The 18,875-nt window shown below is 34.8% G+C and overlaps 1 protein-coding gene across 1 annotated transcript; it reads left to right on the top strand.

The window, feature by feature from the left end:
* The first annotated feature begins 5,317 nt into the window (after positions 1 to 5,317).
* LOC144470835 (uncharacterized) lies at positions 5,318 to 18,583 on the top strand. Its single transcript, XM_078182394.1, has 2 exons — positions 5,318 to 5,407; positions 18,446 to 18,583. The coding sequence occupies exons 1-2, from the start codon at positions 5,318 to 5,320 to the stop codon at positions 18,581 to 18,583; spliced, it is 228 nt and encodes a 75-aa protein (XP_078038520.1).
* Positions 18,584 to 18,875: the final 292 nt, after the last annotated feature.

The following is an 18,875-nucleotide window of genomic DNA, read 5'->3' as shown; positions in this document are numbered from 1 at the left end:
AATGTAATTTGCTATAAAATATCATTCTATGTGCTTTAGCAGAGTGATAGTGCAGGATAAAATAAGAACTTCATAGCCCAAGACGTTAATATTAAACCAATTTTAACATTAATACGACATCTTCTTATGCAAAAAAAATTGCTGCATTTGCTTATTTTCTTAATAATTTTATAGTGTATGTAAAATAGTACAACAGTATTTGAAATATCGTTATTAAACATTTATTAAATAGTTTCATTAAAAACACAATTAACTTGCAAGTGGTAAAAATATATTTATTAAATGGTTTCACGGCGAGAATTTTATCAGTTAAGACGTAAATAATTATATTCTAATCGTAAATTGTTAAAATATGTAGCAAGCTAAATTCAAGGCATTATTTTTATTTGTTAAAACTTATCTAAACAGTCATTCCTGAACGAACGATTCGTTTCAAGATTACCAAAAATCCTGCTGTGGCAATTGTTTATCATTTATATCCTTCGTCATATTTGCAATTTAATTCATATCAGCATTTCTTAATGGCAACAATTAACGCTATAATTACAGATAATTACATATAGATGTGTTACATCGCTAAAGATTATTAATAGTTATTGCTATAGTAGTTATTATATGTATAATATTAGTATAATATTTATTACTATATTACTATAATATAGTATAATTAGGGACATAGAAACAGCTTTGTAGAAATGATTAACTCGTATACCTACACTTAAACAAAAACCAACTCCGATCTCGATAATTGCAGTTTTGTAATTTACCCAATAAAATTAAATTCAACTTTATCGATCATTTTATGCCTGTGAGTTACGAGTATAATTCAGGAAGTAGTTACTTAATCTCCCTCCCTTTTCCTTTTTCAGATCTTGGATTCGGTAATTCGATCGTTAATGATATCATCGTACTGCCTTTCACTTTTCAGCACTGGAATTCGATACATCAATAATAATAACGTAGATTAATTTGAAGACAGTGAAAACTTCTCCCCGTTGCCACCCCTCACCCCCCATATCTCAGTTCTATAATGGCTACGCTAACGCGCAGTTAATTCTAACTTGATACGTACACTTTAGGCAAGAGCAACGCTTAACATAACTGGCGGATCTAAATAAAGGATAGACCGGTTTCATAATGCGTGGTAACGAAATCTTAGGTTAGAAAAAATGCAGTTGCCAATATCTACCGGTTTCGGTAGGCAATCGATGACGTACGCCACGGTGAAGGTTTCCAGGTGCAACGGCTTGTCATTTCCTTATTGATTAAACAAAAAAGGTCGCAAAAAAGGTCACAAAAACAGTTTAACCGTTCGTTCTCTTACTTTCAATTAACCCTCTGCACTCCGAAACATTTTGCACTAGCTACTCGACTCGATTTACAGATCCTCATATTATTTAGTATAATTTTGAAACCAAGTCACAACGTGTTACAATGATATTGGACTTATGTGAATTGGGTGATATCGAGGAATGTATATTTGCAAAAAGTCAGTATTTATATTATATTATGAATATATATAATAACTTTAATGTTTCATGAGAGGGGACATCCGAATGATATGCTAGAATAACAATGCCCCCTGAGAGGGGACAGCGGAGAGCAAAGGGTTAAATTGTCTCTACAACCAAGAGTTTCAAAAGCGAATTAACAAAATACAAATATCCATCTGTAAAAATGGGATTATATCAGTCTACAAAAATATTCATAATTCAAGATATTGAAAATTATTATATTTATGCAATATAAACAATAAAAAACTTGCAAGAATTTTGAGCATAGAAAATTTAAACCATAGTGTCGTGGTAAACCGGTCGCGAATGGTTGTGCTTCCTAAAAATTTTAATAAAAATAGAATAATTTCGAAGATTCGGTATTGTATTCTTCTCACAGGGTTTTCGAAGCAAGTGCAATGTCACAAGACGGTCGCTTGTTGAGAGATCTTTTTGATAGTGAGGTCACTTCTGCGAGAACTCTTTTTGTCAAATCTTTGCCAATCCGTGAACATCATGGACATCCGTGATCATTCACGACAGAACATCTTTTGGCACCCTGTAGAATTGCATTTTTAATCGATTATTTATATATCTACGGCATAAAATTGTAAACTTTAAAACGCCACTCCTAGTTTTGACATTTTATACCACTAACGCCAATATGTATTTCCGATAATTTGTGTGAAATGAAAAATTCTGGTTGAAGAATAATTTCTTTACAAAAATGAACATTGATATTATTAAAAGAAATTGAAATTATTAATCATTTCTATTAATGTATACGTCTGTCATATAATGTATTTTCCTTACACTATGAAATTAGTATATTCTAGAAATGCATCAAACTCCCCAGTTCAGTAATGTGAAATGGACGTATATAAATTCAGTGAAAAACAATGATATTATTACATTTTAAAAATATAAATCGAAGCAATAGGTATTACGAACGACTGCGCAAACTAGATATTTATTCAATAAAAATGATGTCTATGTATTGGTTTATCAATTATTGATTTGTAATCGAGTCAATTTACCGAGTCGATTAGGTAGAACAGGCCTTCACAATCACGGAGATTAATTACGGGTAATTACCAAATAACTCCTCTGTCGGCGGAATCGTCACAGTCCCCGCTGGTTCAAGAAGCTCCGTGCGCGCCCATTGTTTCGCTAGGACGCATTGTTGTTGCGCGTGGGTTTCGCGGCAATTTCCTTCTAATTGCATTAAGCACAGCCGTCGTAATGAAAACGAAAAAACGAAGGACTTGATTTGTTGCCGCGCTCGGCACGCAACGTTTAGAGACGTTTAATTGCACCTGGAAACTGTCTGGGATTGTTCCCCGTATTTCGTATGATTCACGACCATCCGCGACCAGACAATGTGTACGGACCACTGACGCTTTTCTCTTTAGCCTCTTAACCTTTTCCCGCTCGATTCGAACCCGTTAGGTGATTTTTAACAATGCTTTCGCGTCCGCTATCTCGGTGATAAACGACTTCATTTTGTTCGTTACCGATCGCAATAAACGTTTCTTTCGCGATTACATTTTCTCACAGATCAGTATTTATTACGGTTTGCGTTGGCATAAGACAAACTTTATTTGAACGGAGTTTGCTAATTCAATTGCATTGTAATAGGTTGTCAAGTATGAAATGGAGCAGAGTTCATGTTATTTATTTCAATTGCACATAAACTCATTTAGACGCGTATTTTGGCATAATTTGTTTTTCGTGTGAAAGTTACATCTTTTCCTCTTTCTAACGCATATTCGTTTGAAAAAATTGCAATTTGTTTTGTATAGCGATTAAGTGAACGAGGAAATCAGCAAATTCGTGTGTGATAAGTATGAGTTCCACCGTGAGAAACACCAGGCATCGCAATATCAATAGTGTGTTCGGCATTCAAGTGGCTACAAACGCGACTGTAGCCCGTGCTTTAAGAAATTTGTTCGAGAGTTTCGACCGTCTAATGAACCACGTGGTCGACCAAGACAGGTGGATAATGAGTCCTGAAGCCACTGTGGAAGCGAATTCCAGCCAAAGTGCACGAGAATTATAATTAAGGTACAATGTATCAAAGCAAACAATCTTGATTCATTCGTCACAAATGGGTAAAGTGAAAAAACTGGACAAATGGATACCGCATGAATTGACTGATGCACAGAAGGAACGAAGACTCGAAGCATGTCTTTCTCTTCTTTCTCGCAACAAAGCCGAACCATTTCTCAATCAAATCGTTACGTGCGATGAAAAATGGATCATGTACGATAATCGTAAGCGTTCATCGCAATGATTGGGCAAAGATGAACCACCAAAATACTGTCCGAAACGAGACATCCACCAGAAGAAGCTGATAGTCACTGTTTGGTGGTCCGGCTCAGGTGTCATCCACCACGGCTTTATGGAACCTGGCCAATCGATCACGGCGGGTGTCTACTGTTATCAACTAGACGAAATAATGAGAAATCTTGCGATTAAATAGCCAAATTATTTAATTGGACGAGTCTAATTCTCCTGCGGGACAACGCTCGACCACATGAAGCACGAATGACCGTGTCAAAGCTACAGGAGGTGAAGTTGGAAACCCTCCGTCACCCACCGTACTCACCAGACCATACCCCCACTGACTATCATTTCTTTCATAACTTAAGTAACTTTTTATCTGAAAAAAAAATTCAATTCCGCACAGGCTGTCAAAACGGCGTTTCAAGAGTTCATTGACTCCCGTGATCCAGGCTTCTACAGCAAAGAAGCTTACCTCTAAAATGGCAAAAGTGTATCGATAATATGGGTGCATACTTTGATTAAAAATAAAAAGTTTTGATTGGAAAAAATTGAATTCAATTATGTGCATTTTTTGCTCCATTTCATACTTGACAACCTAATAATTCAATTTCGCAATTTAATTGCAATGTATTTCTATTACATAGTAATTCAATTATATTGTAATTCAATTACATAATTCAAAGTAAATTCAATTACATAATTCAAAGTAAATTCAATTACACAATCCAAAGCAAATTCAATTACGTCATTCGTTTTAATCACGGATACAATTCAAGTGCAGTGCAATCGATATACAATGTAACTGATACTTTGTAATTGAAATACTGCATTTACTTCGATGTTATAATTATTGTAACCCTCGCCACAATAGTTGGCTGCAACGAATATGTCACATTATGATAATGATATTCAACTAGGTTGTGACGCACTTGACAAAGGAAGTTCACCATATGTTACATGAGTTTTGAAATAATAATAGCTCAAAACTATATAACTCGGTCATCCAAAAAGTATTAAGAATTAAAAATTAGTTAAAATAGCACACATTATACATCATAAAATTGCTCGACAAATAATATCAACAATGTCATTTTTTTCTTTTAATCGCAGTCATAATAATCATGGACTAACTACATTTATTAATATTAAGATAAGCAAGATACAATGTTGTAGAAATTATATAATTTAGATATTAAACGAGTCATGTTCCCCCAGGCTTACATAAAATATTAAACACTGATATTAGTTACGAGTACTCCTAAAGCTGCATTCTAATGATCATAAACTAATAAGAGCGATGTGAAGTAAATGGCAAGGTTACTCATAACCTTGTCATCTCAATGACAAAATCAAACATTCTATTCAGCCCACTAACTGTATCACAGAGATACACGTACACAGCAGGGAAAGTATGTTTCGTATAATGAGCATACGCGTTAGTAGTACATTTAATTTCTGTTGTTCTATGATTGTTATTATTAATATGTAAAACATTGTACAGAAACGTTTTGGTTTATTGTTTCAGACACTTAGGAGAAATGGGACTTGCCGAAAGAGAGGCAGAAATGCAGGAGTTAGAGTCACCACGATCCGGTAGATCGCGAGATCTCTTCGGTGTGCAGCTAGAGGTAAGTCTAAAAATTCTGTCAAGTACCTCATTGTCAAAAGCATAAGCAATGTCATTGTTTTTTAAATATAATCACTTCGAAATATATTTATTACGACTGATTAGACTGTAGCATGTACACACGAATGAAGCTTTAATAATAAAAAAATGGGGAAACATATAAAACATTTACGTTACCGTTGTTAATTGAACAATGAGGAAGGACGAAAACACAGGATTATTAATGTTCATCCAATCATATTCATAGCCATAACTTATGAATGAAATGATATCTGTAGTCTACTTTTTATCTAATGTTATTTGGAATGTACAGTGCTATTCACAGTACATGTATGGACAGTAATAATTTATTAATCAATCCAGTAAATTAATATTATCGTATGATGGACAATTTCAAAGAATGTAAAGCATATTTTTGTGCCGAGATTAGTTTTTACAGGATTTCTAACGATGTTACTTTGTCAAACAATAAGCATCGTCATTCTTCCTCGGTCATTCAAGTCGCACAGAAATTATTTTTACATTACCACACTGAAAGAGATACTTGGACGGCTACCTTTGGGTAGACCACTCTGTATAACTCTGTAGCTTTCACGTAAGAACGAAAAATTTGTGAGAAGTGTGTTGAGTTTCATAATGACAGTGTAAACGATCCCCGATTCGACCGCGTTCTAAATCTCCGAAAGGATCACTAACGGAGAAAGGTGAGGCTCGATCGATCGAAGGAAGGAAAACAGTTCAATGGACAGACTTTCCTTAGCTGTTTCGGTATCAGGTAGCCGTTTGTGCCAGTAGGACCGACACCAGTTTTCTGGGTCGCACCTCTCACTGGTCTCTATACCTATGCTATTGGCAGAAGTGGCTATTGAATTTGCAGCCTGCACCTTGTTCGGTGAACGGCGTATCAAGTCCCAATCGAACTTGTTTTTGACCTCGACAAGGATACTGTAAATCGATCCACGTTCGACGCCACTTTAAGACACAATTGCTTTATTCACAACCAACAGTTAGAGTTTGTTTATTTTTTCATTACGATTGACACGATCGACGGACGCGAATAGAATGTGATTATGCAACTAGTACAGGTCTTATAACATTTTCCTGGCAGAGATATTCATCATAGAATTTGGAGCTAATACTGCTCAATCTTTAGAAAATGTATTGGGTTGTCCGGAAAGTTCGTGCCGATTTTTTAGGAAAATTAAAACGCAGTTCATTTAAATATGAGTATACATTTATTAAATTATATAGGTACCATTCTATTCCACAACCTTTCTCCATCGTTCATGCAGCTTGAGAATTCGGTCCTTCAAGAACTTCTCAGGTTTTTCATAATACATATCGTTCATAATACATATAATTTCACTGAATAACTTACACAGAGATAATAAAAAGTAATAAGCCTTTGAGTATTTGCAACATTTAAAGTTCTGTAAAGTGTACGCAGACTTCTGCAATTGTATATGCAAGTGTCACAACAATCACTCTCTCGATCAGCTATGCATGCATAATTTACACGGCAGCCTTTCGCGGAGCTAAAAAGTTCGGCCAACAGTTTCACTTCCGGACAACTCCGATCGATTTTAGTGTCGTTGATTGTTTAGAAAGGTTTCACCTTTCTCTCGTTGATATGAAAAAAACGAGAAATGGAAACGAATCACGGGACAGCAAATTTTATACTTTACAGTCACGCATTAGCAGGCGACAATTGTTTTCCTTTTATTTCGCACAGCGCCGGACACCTGCAATGTTTATTCCAATCTTATTACCAATCCTTCTGCGAAGGTTTCATTTTCGTCATTGCACGGTTGAATGAACGAAAAAATCATTTCACAATGTTTCACCTTTCTCATGCGTCACTACGTCGAACTAGTCGTTTAGTTTCCCCGTTAAAATTAAGGGACTATACCCCCTCCAAATCGTCATGTTTAGTCGATTCCAACGACATAGAATTTTGTTATTATTCTAGATCAAGAATCTTAAACTTTTACACGCGTTAGATTGTCTGGAAATATGTTCTAATCTCGAGACCAAATTGTTTTCTTGTAATTTATTTATAATAGTTGATGAAATTACACGTTACGTTTTTTACAATATTCTCAACGCGTTGCAATATCTTTTATTTCACATTGCATTCAATGTATGTCATTTTTAATGTGTGACATTTTTAATATTTATTCAATCAATTCTGTTTAAATGAAGTTCTGTTTAAATTAGCTGAACAACAATTTTTGAAATACTGAGAATAAGGATAAGAAGTACGACAAAGATATTATGCTATGACCTAATATATTAACTTCCAGGATTAATGAAATTAAAATTTCAAGTAATCGTTTTTCACTATACGAAATCGTTTAATCTATTAACTGTAGGATTTATATGAAATTAGCTCTTGTTTCATCGTTTTGCTTATGAGATGAAATTGGACCAGAAGACATAAATGAAACTCGTGATAGAGGCTAAATGCGGCGCTTATACTTTCTAATGCTTTAGTCTCGTGCGTCAAACATTTTTATTCATTTGTTCACACATTCTGAAAAAGCTACAGCTATAAAAAAAAGCTTAGAGATATATATAGTGAACTCAGCAAATAAAACAAATTAAGCAACGATTTTTGAATGATCATTTTATCAAACATGTAGCTCAAATGTCCACTCATTGCACAGATGACTCGATTTTTATGCATAATAAAAACTGTCTACATTAATTGTAGGACATGGAGACTAATAATTTTTATGGGTTGAACAAAGCAACACAATTTTTCAATTCTTCGTATGCTTATCGTATTTTGCAATCGATCTACACATGTTTTTTTTATTATATCTTAGCGAATAAAATCCGTAGTTTAGTTACGGGTAACAATCGTGACACAAAAAGCACCGCGCGTTGTTGAGAATGCGGCCAGTCGACGTATCGACGACGACTTTATAAGCTTTTCCACTGTACTATAAGGTTAGCATACAAATATGGTCGTGTTCTTCAAACAAGTAATTGCAAAATCTGCTTCATTCAGTCCGCGGCGCGCAAACCAACCGAGGCGATTCGTATCTCGGCCGTTTTCGGCCGATTTAACGAACTGGTGCCTGGGTATTACGGCTCGTTTGCATTGAGACGATTAAAACGACGAACCGTGGCCGATGATCGGAACCCGGGACGCGGTGCCCAGTTCGACGAACATTAAGCCATGCCGTTTATAATGAGGCCGTCGCGGAATAATTAGGCTCGTGTCATATTGCCAAGCAATTAATAAACCGTGGTCAGTCATTACGATAGAAGCGCAGGGAACATTCCGCGCGAGTCCTATCTTCCCGTGCGATCAATTTACATTAGAACAGCAACGACCCTGCCATTATAACATCTGTTTGTTCGATAATTCATGAGCCTAGCTTCGGAACATTCTTCTTCCAAGCGTATACCAGCTACTTTATATTTATTCGTGGGCTGCTATTTAATAGTTATAAGCTTGCACGAAGTCGCAACATTATCTTAATTAAGGGGACACTCTGGTTCTGTGCAATCTCCTTTTGCGAAAATATGCATCTTGATCATGTTTTGCTGCAATTACGTGCTCCATTTAATTGAAACGACGAAATTACGAGGATACGGTGCCACCATGGAGTCTCCGTGTTGTAGGGAGAGGATGTTAACCCCTTGTCGTACTTCGACGAGTCCGACTCGTGATGGAAATTACTAGTAATAAATAATTAAATACGAATGCTACACTGTTCTTTAAAATTGGAATAAAATTATAATTCCTTGTTATTAATACTTAAGCATACAAGTATATTCAGGAACGGAATAAACATTAATGTTCTGTCCCTTCTAAGAAATTGTGCCAATTGAAAAATTCGTAATCGCAGTTACTGTAAAGAAAATGCTACGTCAAGGGGTTAACTCATTATCTACCAGTGACAATTTTATAATTTTCGCTACATTAAAATTCGCTAAACTACTTAACCATTTTAAAAGTGCGAAAAAGGAAAATTAAAAATAAAAATGATCTCAAAGCGACGCTTTTAGTAGAGTGGTCTAACATTTCATGGAAAATTATGCAAAAACTTATCGAATCGATACCTAATCGATTGCAGGCCGTAATTAAGGCTAAAGGCACGAACAGCAAATACTAAGTAAGTTTAATTGTACACTTCTACAGTTGCGTAACACTAGCTCTTCTAGCATAATCGTACGTGTGCCAATACTTTCCTGACTCTGAATTTTTCGTTTTCTTGACTTTATTTCCATATAACAAATAACTGAGACTTCTCAGTAAACATACAATTTATGTGCGTCAAAGGACATTAATCAACATAGTTAATGTTAGTAGATTACTTTATAGTTTGAAGATATTCAAAGAAAACTGGTTGTGCCAATATTTTTTTGACCCACTGTATATGTCTGCACCATTAATCGTTCTACTAAATAAAGTAGGTATTTTAGCACAGTCGTAATTAAACGTGTTAGTCGAGCAGTAAATAAATTCATGACAGAACTAACTCAACGTGTCACTTATATCTACTAATTACGTGAGGAGACCAACCGGTATGAAATCAGCGCGATGGCGAATGGGGACACTTACTTTAAATGACCTTGACTACGGAGACCTTTGGGTTTATGGATCCGCCATGGTCACAGTTCCCTTTAGCAGTTAGATTAGCGTACCCGTCGCAAATCGTACAGGTATGAGATAGGAAAGGAAGATCGCTAATTAAATAATAATTGTCAAATTAAGGCGCTCGTAGTCTCGTAAGAAGATTGCTTGACCCGTCAGAGATTCTGTGAGCGCGGTTCGTCGATACCTGTCCGACGAGTGGCCGGCCTTTGCCGATCTGTGCGAAATGACATTTAATCGAGCTCTGTTGTCGACGACGACGAAATGGGAAAGGATACGAGCCGTGTCGGGTGACGGAAAAAGAAATGCCGGACAGATTTCGCAATTTATTTCGTCGGTGCAACCGCGTATCGGTCCCGTCATTATCCGGTTATGCTTCCATGATTTCGCGGTCCGTTTTCACTTTTACGTTAAGCACGGTAAGCATTATTATAAACGCCGGCATTAAAATTATTATCCAGGAAATCGGCGTCGAAGCTCGCATTCGGGTTCTTTCGGGCAATTACGAAGTAGTTTCCGCGCCATTGGTGCGTTGTATTCTTTTTTTTTTCGACGGGACAAAAAACGATCAGTTTCTTTTCTGCAGGATTGCTCAACGTTAACGCACGATATAATGAATCTCTTCTACGTGTCAATTTGTTTTACGTGCCAACGTATTATAGAGCGATTATAGTGAAAACAAGTCGAATGTTGTGTTGGATCAACGAAGGTTAGGTCTGTACGAACTGTGGAGATATTATTTTATATCGCCTCGTTTATGTTCGCGACTTGGATTAATTTTTTGATAGTTATGGGGAGATAAGGTGTCACCTACTTCAATGAGCTTGAAATATGTTTTAAGGTCATGATGTTTAACAACATTCCTCTATCATATGATAAATAATCTGCTAATAATCTCTACAGCGAGTAACAAATATATTAATTGGATACCTTTTAATTTTTTGGGGCTAGAAGCGTTGACAATTGTTCTATCATTTGTTTAGCTTTTCATACATGGAGGGATAAATTTTAATCAACCTTGAAAAATTAAAGTTTCTCACAGTCATAGGGTTCAATATTTTATCGAAAGTATTTCATTCAGTCGGCAACTCTATGAATCAACGGTAAATGCGCAAGTAAGTGAAAACAAATATTGACGCAAGTCAAAACGCGTTTGTAAGCTGTTGACACTGTTGCGATTAAGGTCAGCAAATTGTGTAGACAATGAATTTCTGTCTTTCATAACGGTATTTGTTGGTTCTGTTCTGAAAATTTACTATGAACAAATAAATTGTTTTATAATCAAAGAATAGATTAATTGACGTTTTACATTAATTTTGAAATAATATTTTATGTTAGATAACTGAAATGAACGTTTTCTTTCACATTTTGCGCAACTTGTGATATTAATTTCTTTAAAATTGTGTGCTTCGAAGAGTTAAAATGTAATAACTTGTTAAAAATGGGACCAAATGATTTGAAAATAAGTTTGGCCATATACACTTTTCTATTGTATTAGAAAATGCTTAATTATTCGTCAAAAGTATTTTTTTTTTATTAGACTTTTTAAGCGTTTTTCTTTATTAACCCCATGTGATACCATTATTTTCACAGATACAATAATTAGAACTATTTCGATTTTAACAGCTCCGTGGAAGACAAAAAAAGTATTTATTGTCTGCCTAAATTGACTTGAACGATTATGTAAATATGAGGGACAAGAGAAAAAATTTTATTTCAACTTAAAAGAACGGAATAATCTTCATTCTGAACTGATTTTTGCTAAAAATCTCTATCACGAGTAATATCAAATTGTTTCCTATTCTGAAATTTTTAGCAACACTTGTTACATGCACTATAAGTCATAGCAAGTTTCTTTACAACAGACTAAATGTGATTAACATTATATGTACAGTAAAATACAAAAATATCATCAGCATCATGTATTAAGTTACCCACACAGTGTCTTTCTCGTTTTAATCGGTACACCGTTAACCAAATATAACAATTCAAAGATTCGAATTTACAATAGAGTTACAACCAATTAATTATAAATTTGTCAATGTGTACCACCGATAGTACATGCTTACATGTTCACTTAGTGGGCTAAAAAGTTTATAATGAATTTAGTACTGAAGAAATAATTTTCACCACATAAATAGGTTATAATAAGCTTGTTTCATTGTTTTATATATAATTAATAATCACATATAATATATCAAGTGTCAGTAAACTATGAAATGGTGAGTGTGAATAAGCGAGTAAAAACAGCTCTGACACGGAACGCGTTAATGCAAGAAAAAGGTCGGAAAATCTTTTGAAATCTTTAGAAATTTTCCTTGTAAATACCATACTTGGTAAAGGCCAACCGAGACTTGAAATTGCTCAAAGAAATTCCAACTCGTTCAGCGGTGTAATTCAACGATTCTCTCCACACGCAACAAAATGGGCGCGTAATGAAATATTAATGGCTCGCAAAACCGTAAAAATCACATTATAATTAGTTACGATGTGCTGGAAAGACTATGATATTCACGACACGCTGAATCGAATCAGATTGGTCACCGTGGATGAGTATATACTTATGCAGTATTCGCTTTTGTCGTTCAGCCGCGCATCGGTTTTTCGCGCGTTCGCGGCGTGCCGTGTAAAAATATATGGACCTCGGACGAGTCCACGCGCAAACGATCATCCGCGCGGCAAAAGGAGCATTTTATTTTGCCGATCGTTTTTTATGGAACACCGAAGCCCGGCATCGGCGTTTCACGGTACGCGCCTTTCATTGCGGATAATTTCGTTCGCTTCGCTTGTACCCTGTCGTCGTAACCGCAATCGAGATTCTGTCGTTAGCCAGAAACGAAAGCGAACATCCGGGGATACTTTGATCGCGGTAATAATCGGAGGATTTTTCTCGTCACGTTTTGTCTGCGATAGTAATTGGCATCCATCTATGATCGATTTGGAAAGGGAAACGTGTACCTATCGTTCCTCTGCACGACCGTCATTCATGAAATTCATATTCTGCGGTGCATTTGCATCTGCTAGTGACGTGTTCTATAACTTCGAACGAAGACCGAGGTCATTGATTCATTTTATGGCCCACGTTGATCAGTTACAAATATTCAATCGGAATTCAAATTTTTTAGTAGCCAGTATCTAAATTTAATCTGTCTATTATTTCCTGTGTTAAATGATATTTATTAACTAATGGAATTTAGTTTTATACTTTTATCTTATTTTACACAGTGTCACAGACTGGTTATAAAGCAAACAGAATTTTTTAAATGTTAACGGCACATTTCTTTTAAATCAAAATATATTATTATCGTCATATAGCCAGTGAAGTACACATCTATAACCATACGATAAATATTTATTTATTTTAACTAATCTATACGTAAGGGTTAGTAATACTTACCAGTTATACAGTTAGAAAACTGTTTGACTAAGCCAATGCCGTAGTGAAACGACTCGCAAATAGATGTATTTAGAGTGCAGAACCTGTATTATACAGTTGACACTCAAAAGTAGGTCGTATTTGAAAGTAATGAATACTCATTAATTACCAAATAATGCTTGTCTCTGTCTATTCGCATCGGAGAGAAACCAAACAGGAATATTTTTCTTTCTTTAATAATTTATATACAGTCAAATCCGTCTTTTTTTATGCGTTTTTTTGTGCGGTATATGAATATCGACAAAAAAGAAATCGAAAATAAATTCGAACGCAAATTTGAAATACAAATTGAATTTTCTATGTAGAATATTATTCTATTAGAGAATATTATATTATTCTATACAGGAAGTGCTGTAAAAATGTAAGATGTAAGAATAAATTCGAAAGGAAGTTGAATTTGTATTAAATTTCATGAAAACTAGTATTTCGTATCTGATTTTATAGTGCGAGATTTAAAAAATAAATCAACTGTAGTATCTTCAAGTGACGAAAGCGATTACGAAGCAGTTCATTGCAAAAATATCCGCGTTTTGAACTACGACTAGTAGCATTGAATTATGTACATTTTAAAAATTTCTCCATGTTTAAAATTAGAAATTAAAATTTTTTAAAACGTTTCAATGTGTAATTTAATTATTTATTTTCTTTGGAAAGTACTTTCTTGTTATTTCGTGAAGCTTTGACATATTTTCTAAGTGAGACTCTTTTCATGCGGTCTCTCTCTACCGCATAAAAAAATTTTCTTTAATACGTTGTGAAAAATTATTTCTTACAGCTATTTATGAAGTTTCTGAATATTTTTTCTTGTGCAGTTTTTTTTCTGCGATCCCTATCTACCGCACAAAAACAGGTTTGACTGTACAAGGGTTAATTTTTAGCAAAAATAACCTCTGTTAGTATCCTGAATCTCTTGTAATATTTGTACGATTTTAAGTAGGTCCTACCCAATTTCGTCATAATGCATAAAAGCCGCAGTCGAATGATTAGTTAGGCTGTGGTCCAATCGATTTCGTCGAGGGGAAGGTAAACACGGAACCACAACTCGGTTGTTCCGGATGTCTGTCGAAATGTAACTTTATGTAATTCCACGCTGACTCCTCGTATTAAAGATATGTGGCCGCGATACCGAGCCGATTACGAAGTAGTGAGTTATTATCCTGTCTGTCGTAATCAGCCGTCCTTGTTAGCGGTAGAAAAGCTGTTGTTCCCCCATCAGCGCATGCGATGAATTACATATTTAATAAACTGCATAGCCGCGTAACGTCAATCAACTGTCGGGTAATCATATTAGCGAGCCTGTCGAAAAATTGCTTCTTTTCCCGAACATTTTTCGTGGTGTCCCGCCCAAACGAATATAGAGACTTCTCCTAAGTTAATGTAGGTTTATTTTATCTAAGTTATTGAATTTTCGAGGTAGTGTTGCCGCACTATCATAATAATAGCGTGAGTATATCTCTCAGATAGTTATGATTGCCGTCAACCGAATTGTAAAAACAACACTCTTATATTTAGTAAAAAAATGTAATTTTCACTAGAGTCGCCTAAAAAATACTAATAGAATCGCTAAATATAAGCAAAGATCAGTGTACAGGTTTAATACTCGAAATGAATCTTTTTGTAGGCCCAATTTAGCTTTGTACAAGTCAAATGGATCACAAGACTTATATACAGAAATTTTAATTTTTAAATTTAATATGAATTAATGTTCTTCTTTATAAAATAATAAATATGCAGCAATTATTTCTGAAATTTGATTCAATTTTTAAATTTAATATGATATTTATTGCGAATAATCGAATTTTATTTCCAAAAAGGAGAATAAGACTTGCAAGAAAACTACTTTGGAGTGCAGAAAGTTAAATACGAAAGTTTAAGTACAAAATCAGTACTCAAAATAGTACTTTCAAATAGTATTTTTATGTCGGATATTGGAAATTGACAACAATTATAATAATTTAGAAGATTCTTTTAAAATGCCATTATATTCGTAATAAAACAAAAAACGTAATTTTCTTGGTAATTTTTGTAATTACACAAAATTTCGTTGAAAACTAAATGAATATATCCGCACGAGCGTCTTCAGTCCATTCGTCTACTATTATGTTCGTATATATAGCAAACTAGCGTGTAACGAACGAATATTTCGTCGAATGAACATAAACTTTAATAAAGGTAGAATTATGGCGCAATGGCGCAACATTCTACACGACTCCATTATTCGAATGAGAAAAAAAACGCAAGAAACGACCTTGCAGAAAAGAGGAAAATAATGTACCCTACATACATTGGTGTCCACGATCTGGGTGCAACGTTGGAGGGGCTGCAATTTCGATGAAATTGTGTATAATCCACGTAATTTTACTATAACATGAAATTTCCACGTCAAGTCGAACGAAGAGTTGTTATCATGGCACCGATAACCTGGTTGCTGTCGATAGCTCTGCCGATGATTAACTCTCGGATAGCAACGCGCATCAATAGTCATCCATGATGATTAGGTTCCATTATTCAACAGACAGATGACATGATACTACTTTGAAGTGAAAGTTCGTCTTTTGCATCTTGATTGAGTTCTACCAGTAAACTACAGATACTATGCATTTATGACACAAACAAGTACGCGTATAATATCCACATTATAAAACAGTAAACAAATTGGAAACAGTAGACAAATTGAATGAAACTAAAGGTATCGTTATGCTCTTACCGACTAGTTGAGATTATTAATATAATAAACGTATATACGCTTGGTTCCAATACGTTCAAACCGGTGCAGAATATTCTTATTTTGCATAAAGTTTAGCAGTTTATTTATTGGTCCAAAAACTATTAAAATGAAATGTTGTTTGTAGCAATTTATTAGGGATCGAATCTCTTCTAATTATTTCTTCTTTTTTTGATAATATATTGTTTTAATAATATAATGTATGTTTACTAATATATTGTTTTAATAATATTTTCTTGTGACATGTGGAAAAAATATCGAAGAATCGTAGTTAATAATCAGCAAAATTCATGTAGATTTTGCATAGCATGCCGTATTGCAATATGAGTAAATTAATATCACAGAGGCGTAAGTCACAGTTTCCACATTGCGTAAAACAAGGAGTGTTATTGTTTACTAATTTATTGTTAAAATAAACCAGAGTTCAATTAATTTATAATAACTATATAATTTATTTTCCTAGTCATTTTAACATTTTAAAATGTACCGATTACATTTTAAGACATAAGTCAACATTTTTGGACATAAGACTTACGTCACTATGTTTTTAACCTACTTGTGGTAGACTTTATAACCTCCCGATTTGGATGACCATTTACACGAAGTAACTCGAGTTAGTTGTCCGAATATGTGTCCGCTACAACCATACCCTAATTTGGGAATAATAATTCGTGTAATCGTAGGAAGTTCAGCAGTTTCAGACAATTACGGTGAACATTCGCATGCGGACCAACTCGCGATTAGAGCACGTTCGCGTCTTGCGCTGGTTCCCCTATCTTTTGAAATATATCTATTCAGGTTCTTCCACGTATACCATCGTGTGTCCATTCGCGTGCACATACGGCCGGTGCTTTACCGCACACACGAGCACAACGGCTCCGAGAAAGCACGGTGCATTACTAGTACGATAAACCACGGAACGAGATCGTTATCGGACGAAACAGGAAAGGAAGTTTTGCACTGGCTACGCTCGGCGATCTCCTCTTGAACCTTCATTAATTAACTCTCTTCCTCTCTTCTATCTTCAAATACAATAACGTTTTCTGTTCTTTTAAATCGAGTGTTACTGAACGCCGTAGGAGACCTTGCAAGTTTTGTGAATCATGTTTTACAGTATGTGTAACAAGTCTTCAGACATCTTTTAAAACGGCACAACTGTTTTAATGTTTTATTAACCGACTAGAATCTTTTTGGTACAATGTCTAAAATAATTTCCTTCATTTTACTATTGTATACATAACCTGACAAAAACAAAAAAAAATAAAAAGACTCACATTTGTTCAACTTTCTATCTGTGCCTATAGCAAAAATTTAAAGAATGAATTTTGTAGGTCTCGGTAATTTACCTACGCACTGAGAAATTTGTCGAAATCGATTGATATTGTTATGGGCTGTTAACGGATGCTCTTCTCCTCTTTGTTTATTGTGCAAAAAGGTCACGGAATTGTAAACTGATTTAAACTCGCAGTAGGAGAATTTTTACAGATCACATATCAAAATTAGACCGTTTAAAAAATTTGATAGAAAATACAATTGAAAAATACCATAATTATCAGCAATTTTGTTATGCCTCCTGAGAGGAGATAACCGAGTGCGAAGTGTTACGTTTGTACAGTCGCAACACAATCGCTCTTTAGTGCTCTGTTGATAAGGAAAATATCGATCTCTCAGTCTCACAAAATCAGTCCTCAAAAATCCATCGTACATTATGCTTATTCTCGTACATGCGGATTTTACTTCTGGTCACAGTATGTTTGAATGAGACTCTTATTACCTCGCGAGCTGTTCCACAGGGACTTTCTGTACCGATTGTTGGTATATGATCAGTCGAGATCTACGGCTGGTAAACGGTCGATTACCGCTAAACCGGAGAACTGTATTAATTTCTGTTGGTATAAATTGTTCACAAAATATGCGACTTTTAAAAAAGACCTGTAAAACTTTAGATATTATCTTGAACATTAACCACTTAGCTGCGTCGATATATTTAGAAGATAAATTTTGTTACGCGTTTCATCGATTATACTGTGTATAATCTTTTTAACAATTGTTCTACAATTATCCTAAAGCGTGCGAAATTTACGAATACTATATGTTGCCATAAGCATTTTGACATAAATCGTGGAAGAAATACTTTTATTACAAGATGTAAAAATTGCCATTTCCTTATGACGTGTATACATGTCGTACGCAGCTAACAGATAAATTGTCGAATGTCCGAATCACGAACATAATTTCTATGTAAAGTAAACGTATTTTATTGTTGCAGGTTACCTCACTGCTTTTGGAAGGGGAACGCCGAAAATTAGCAGTTCTTCAAAGAGAATTGCAAGTTGCACTTGCAGAAGGCGGAAGCGTCAAGGTTAAAGAGAAGCAAAAGCTGGAGCTGCTCCATGCTATATCGTAAGTATAGTTGCAACAGCTTTGCTACAGCAATATAATAAATATCACACGAATTGAATAAAATTAAACTATTATACATATATTCCGTACATGTCTTATACATGTATACTTGTTTGTTCTATGTGTTATATATGTTTCGAAAAACATTTATTTTTAACACGTATTCCCCAGTATACGATATTTTTTTAAACGTTTAATTTATTTCAAGCTATTCTTTTATCATATAATTTTTTAATTTTTGTTGAATTAGTGTCAGCACATAACTGGATTCTTGTATTCAGTATCATCAATTATGT

The sequence above is a fragment of the Augochlora pura genome, chromosome 1 (genome assembly GCF_028453695.1).
Source record: "Augochlora pura isolate Apur16 chromosome 1, APUR_v2.2.1, whole genome shotgun sequence".
Lineage (NCBI taxonomy): Eukaryota > Metazoa > Arthropoda > Insecta > Hymenoptera > Halictidae > Augochlora > Augochlora pura.
This window is presented reverse-complemented; position numbering and strand designations above follow the sequence as displayed.

Coding starts and splice junctions, on each gene's coding strand:
- LOC144470835 (XM_078182394.1), top strand. CDS start 5,318: ATGGGACTTGCCGAAAGAGAGGCAGAAATGCAGGAGTTAGAGTCACCA. Junction 5,408..18,445: donor TCTTCGGTGTGCAGCTAGAG/GTAAGTCTAAAA, acceptor TTATTGTTGCAG/GTTACCTCACTGCTTTTGGA.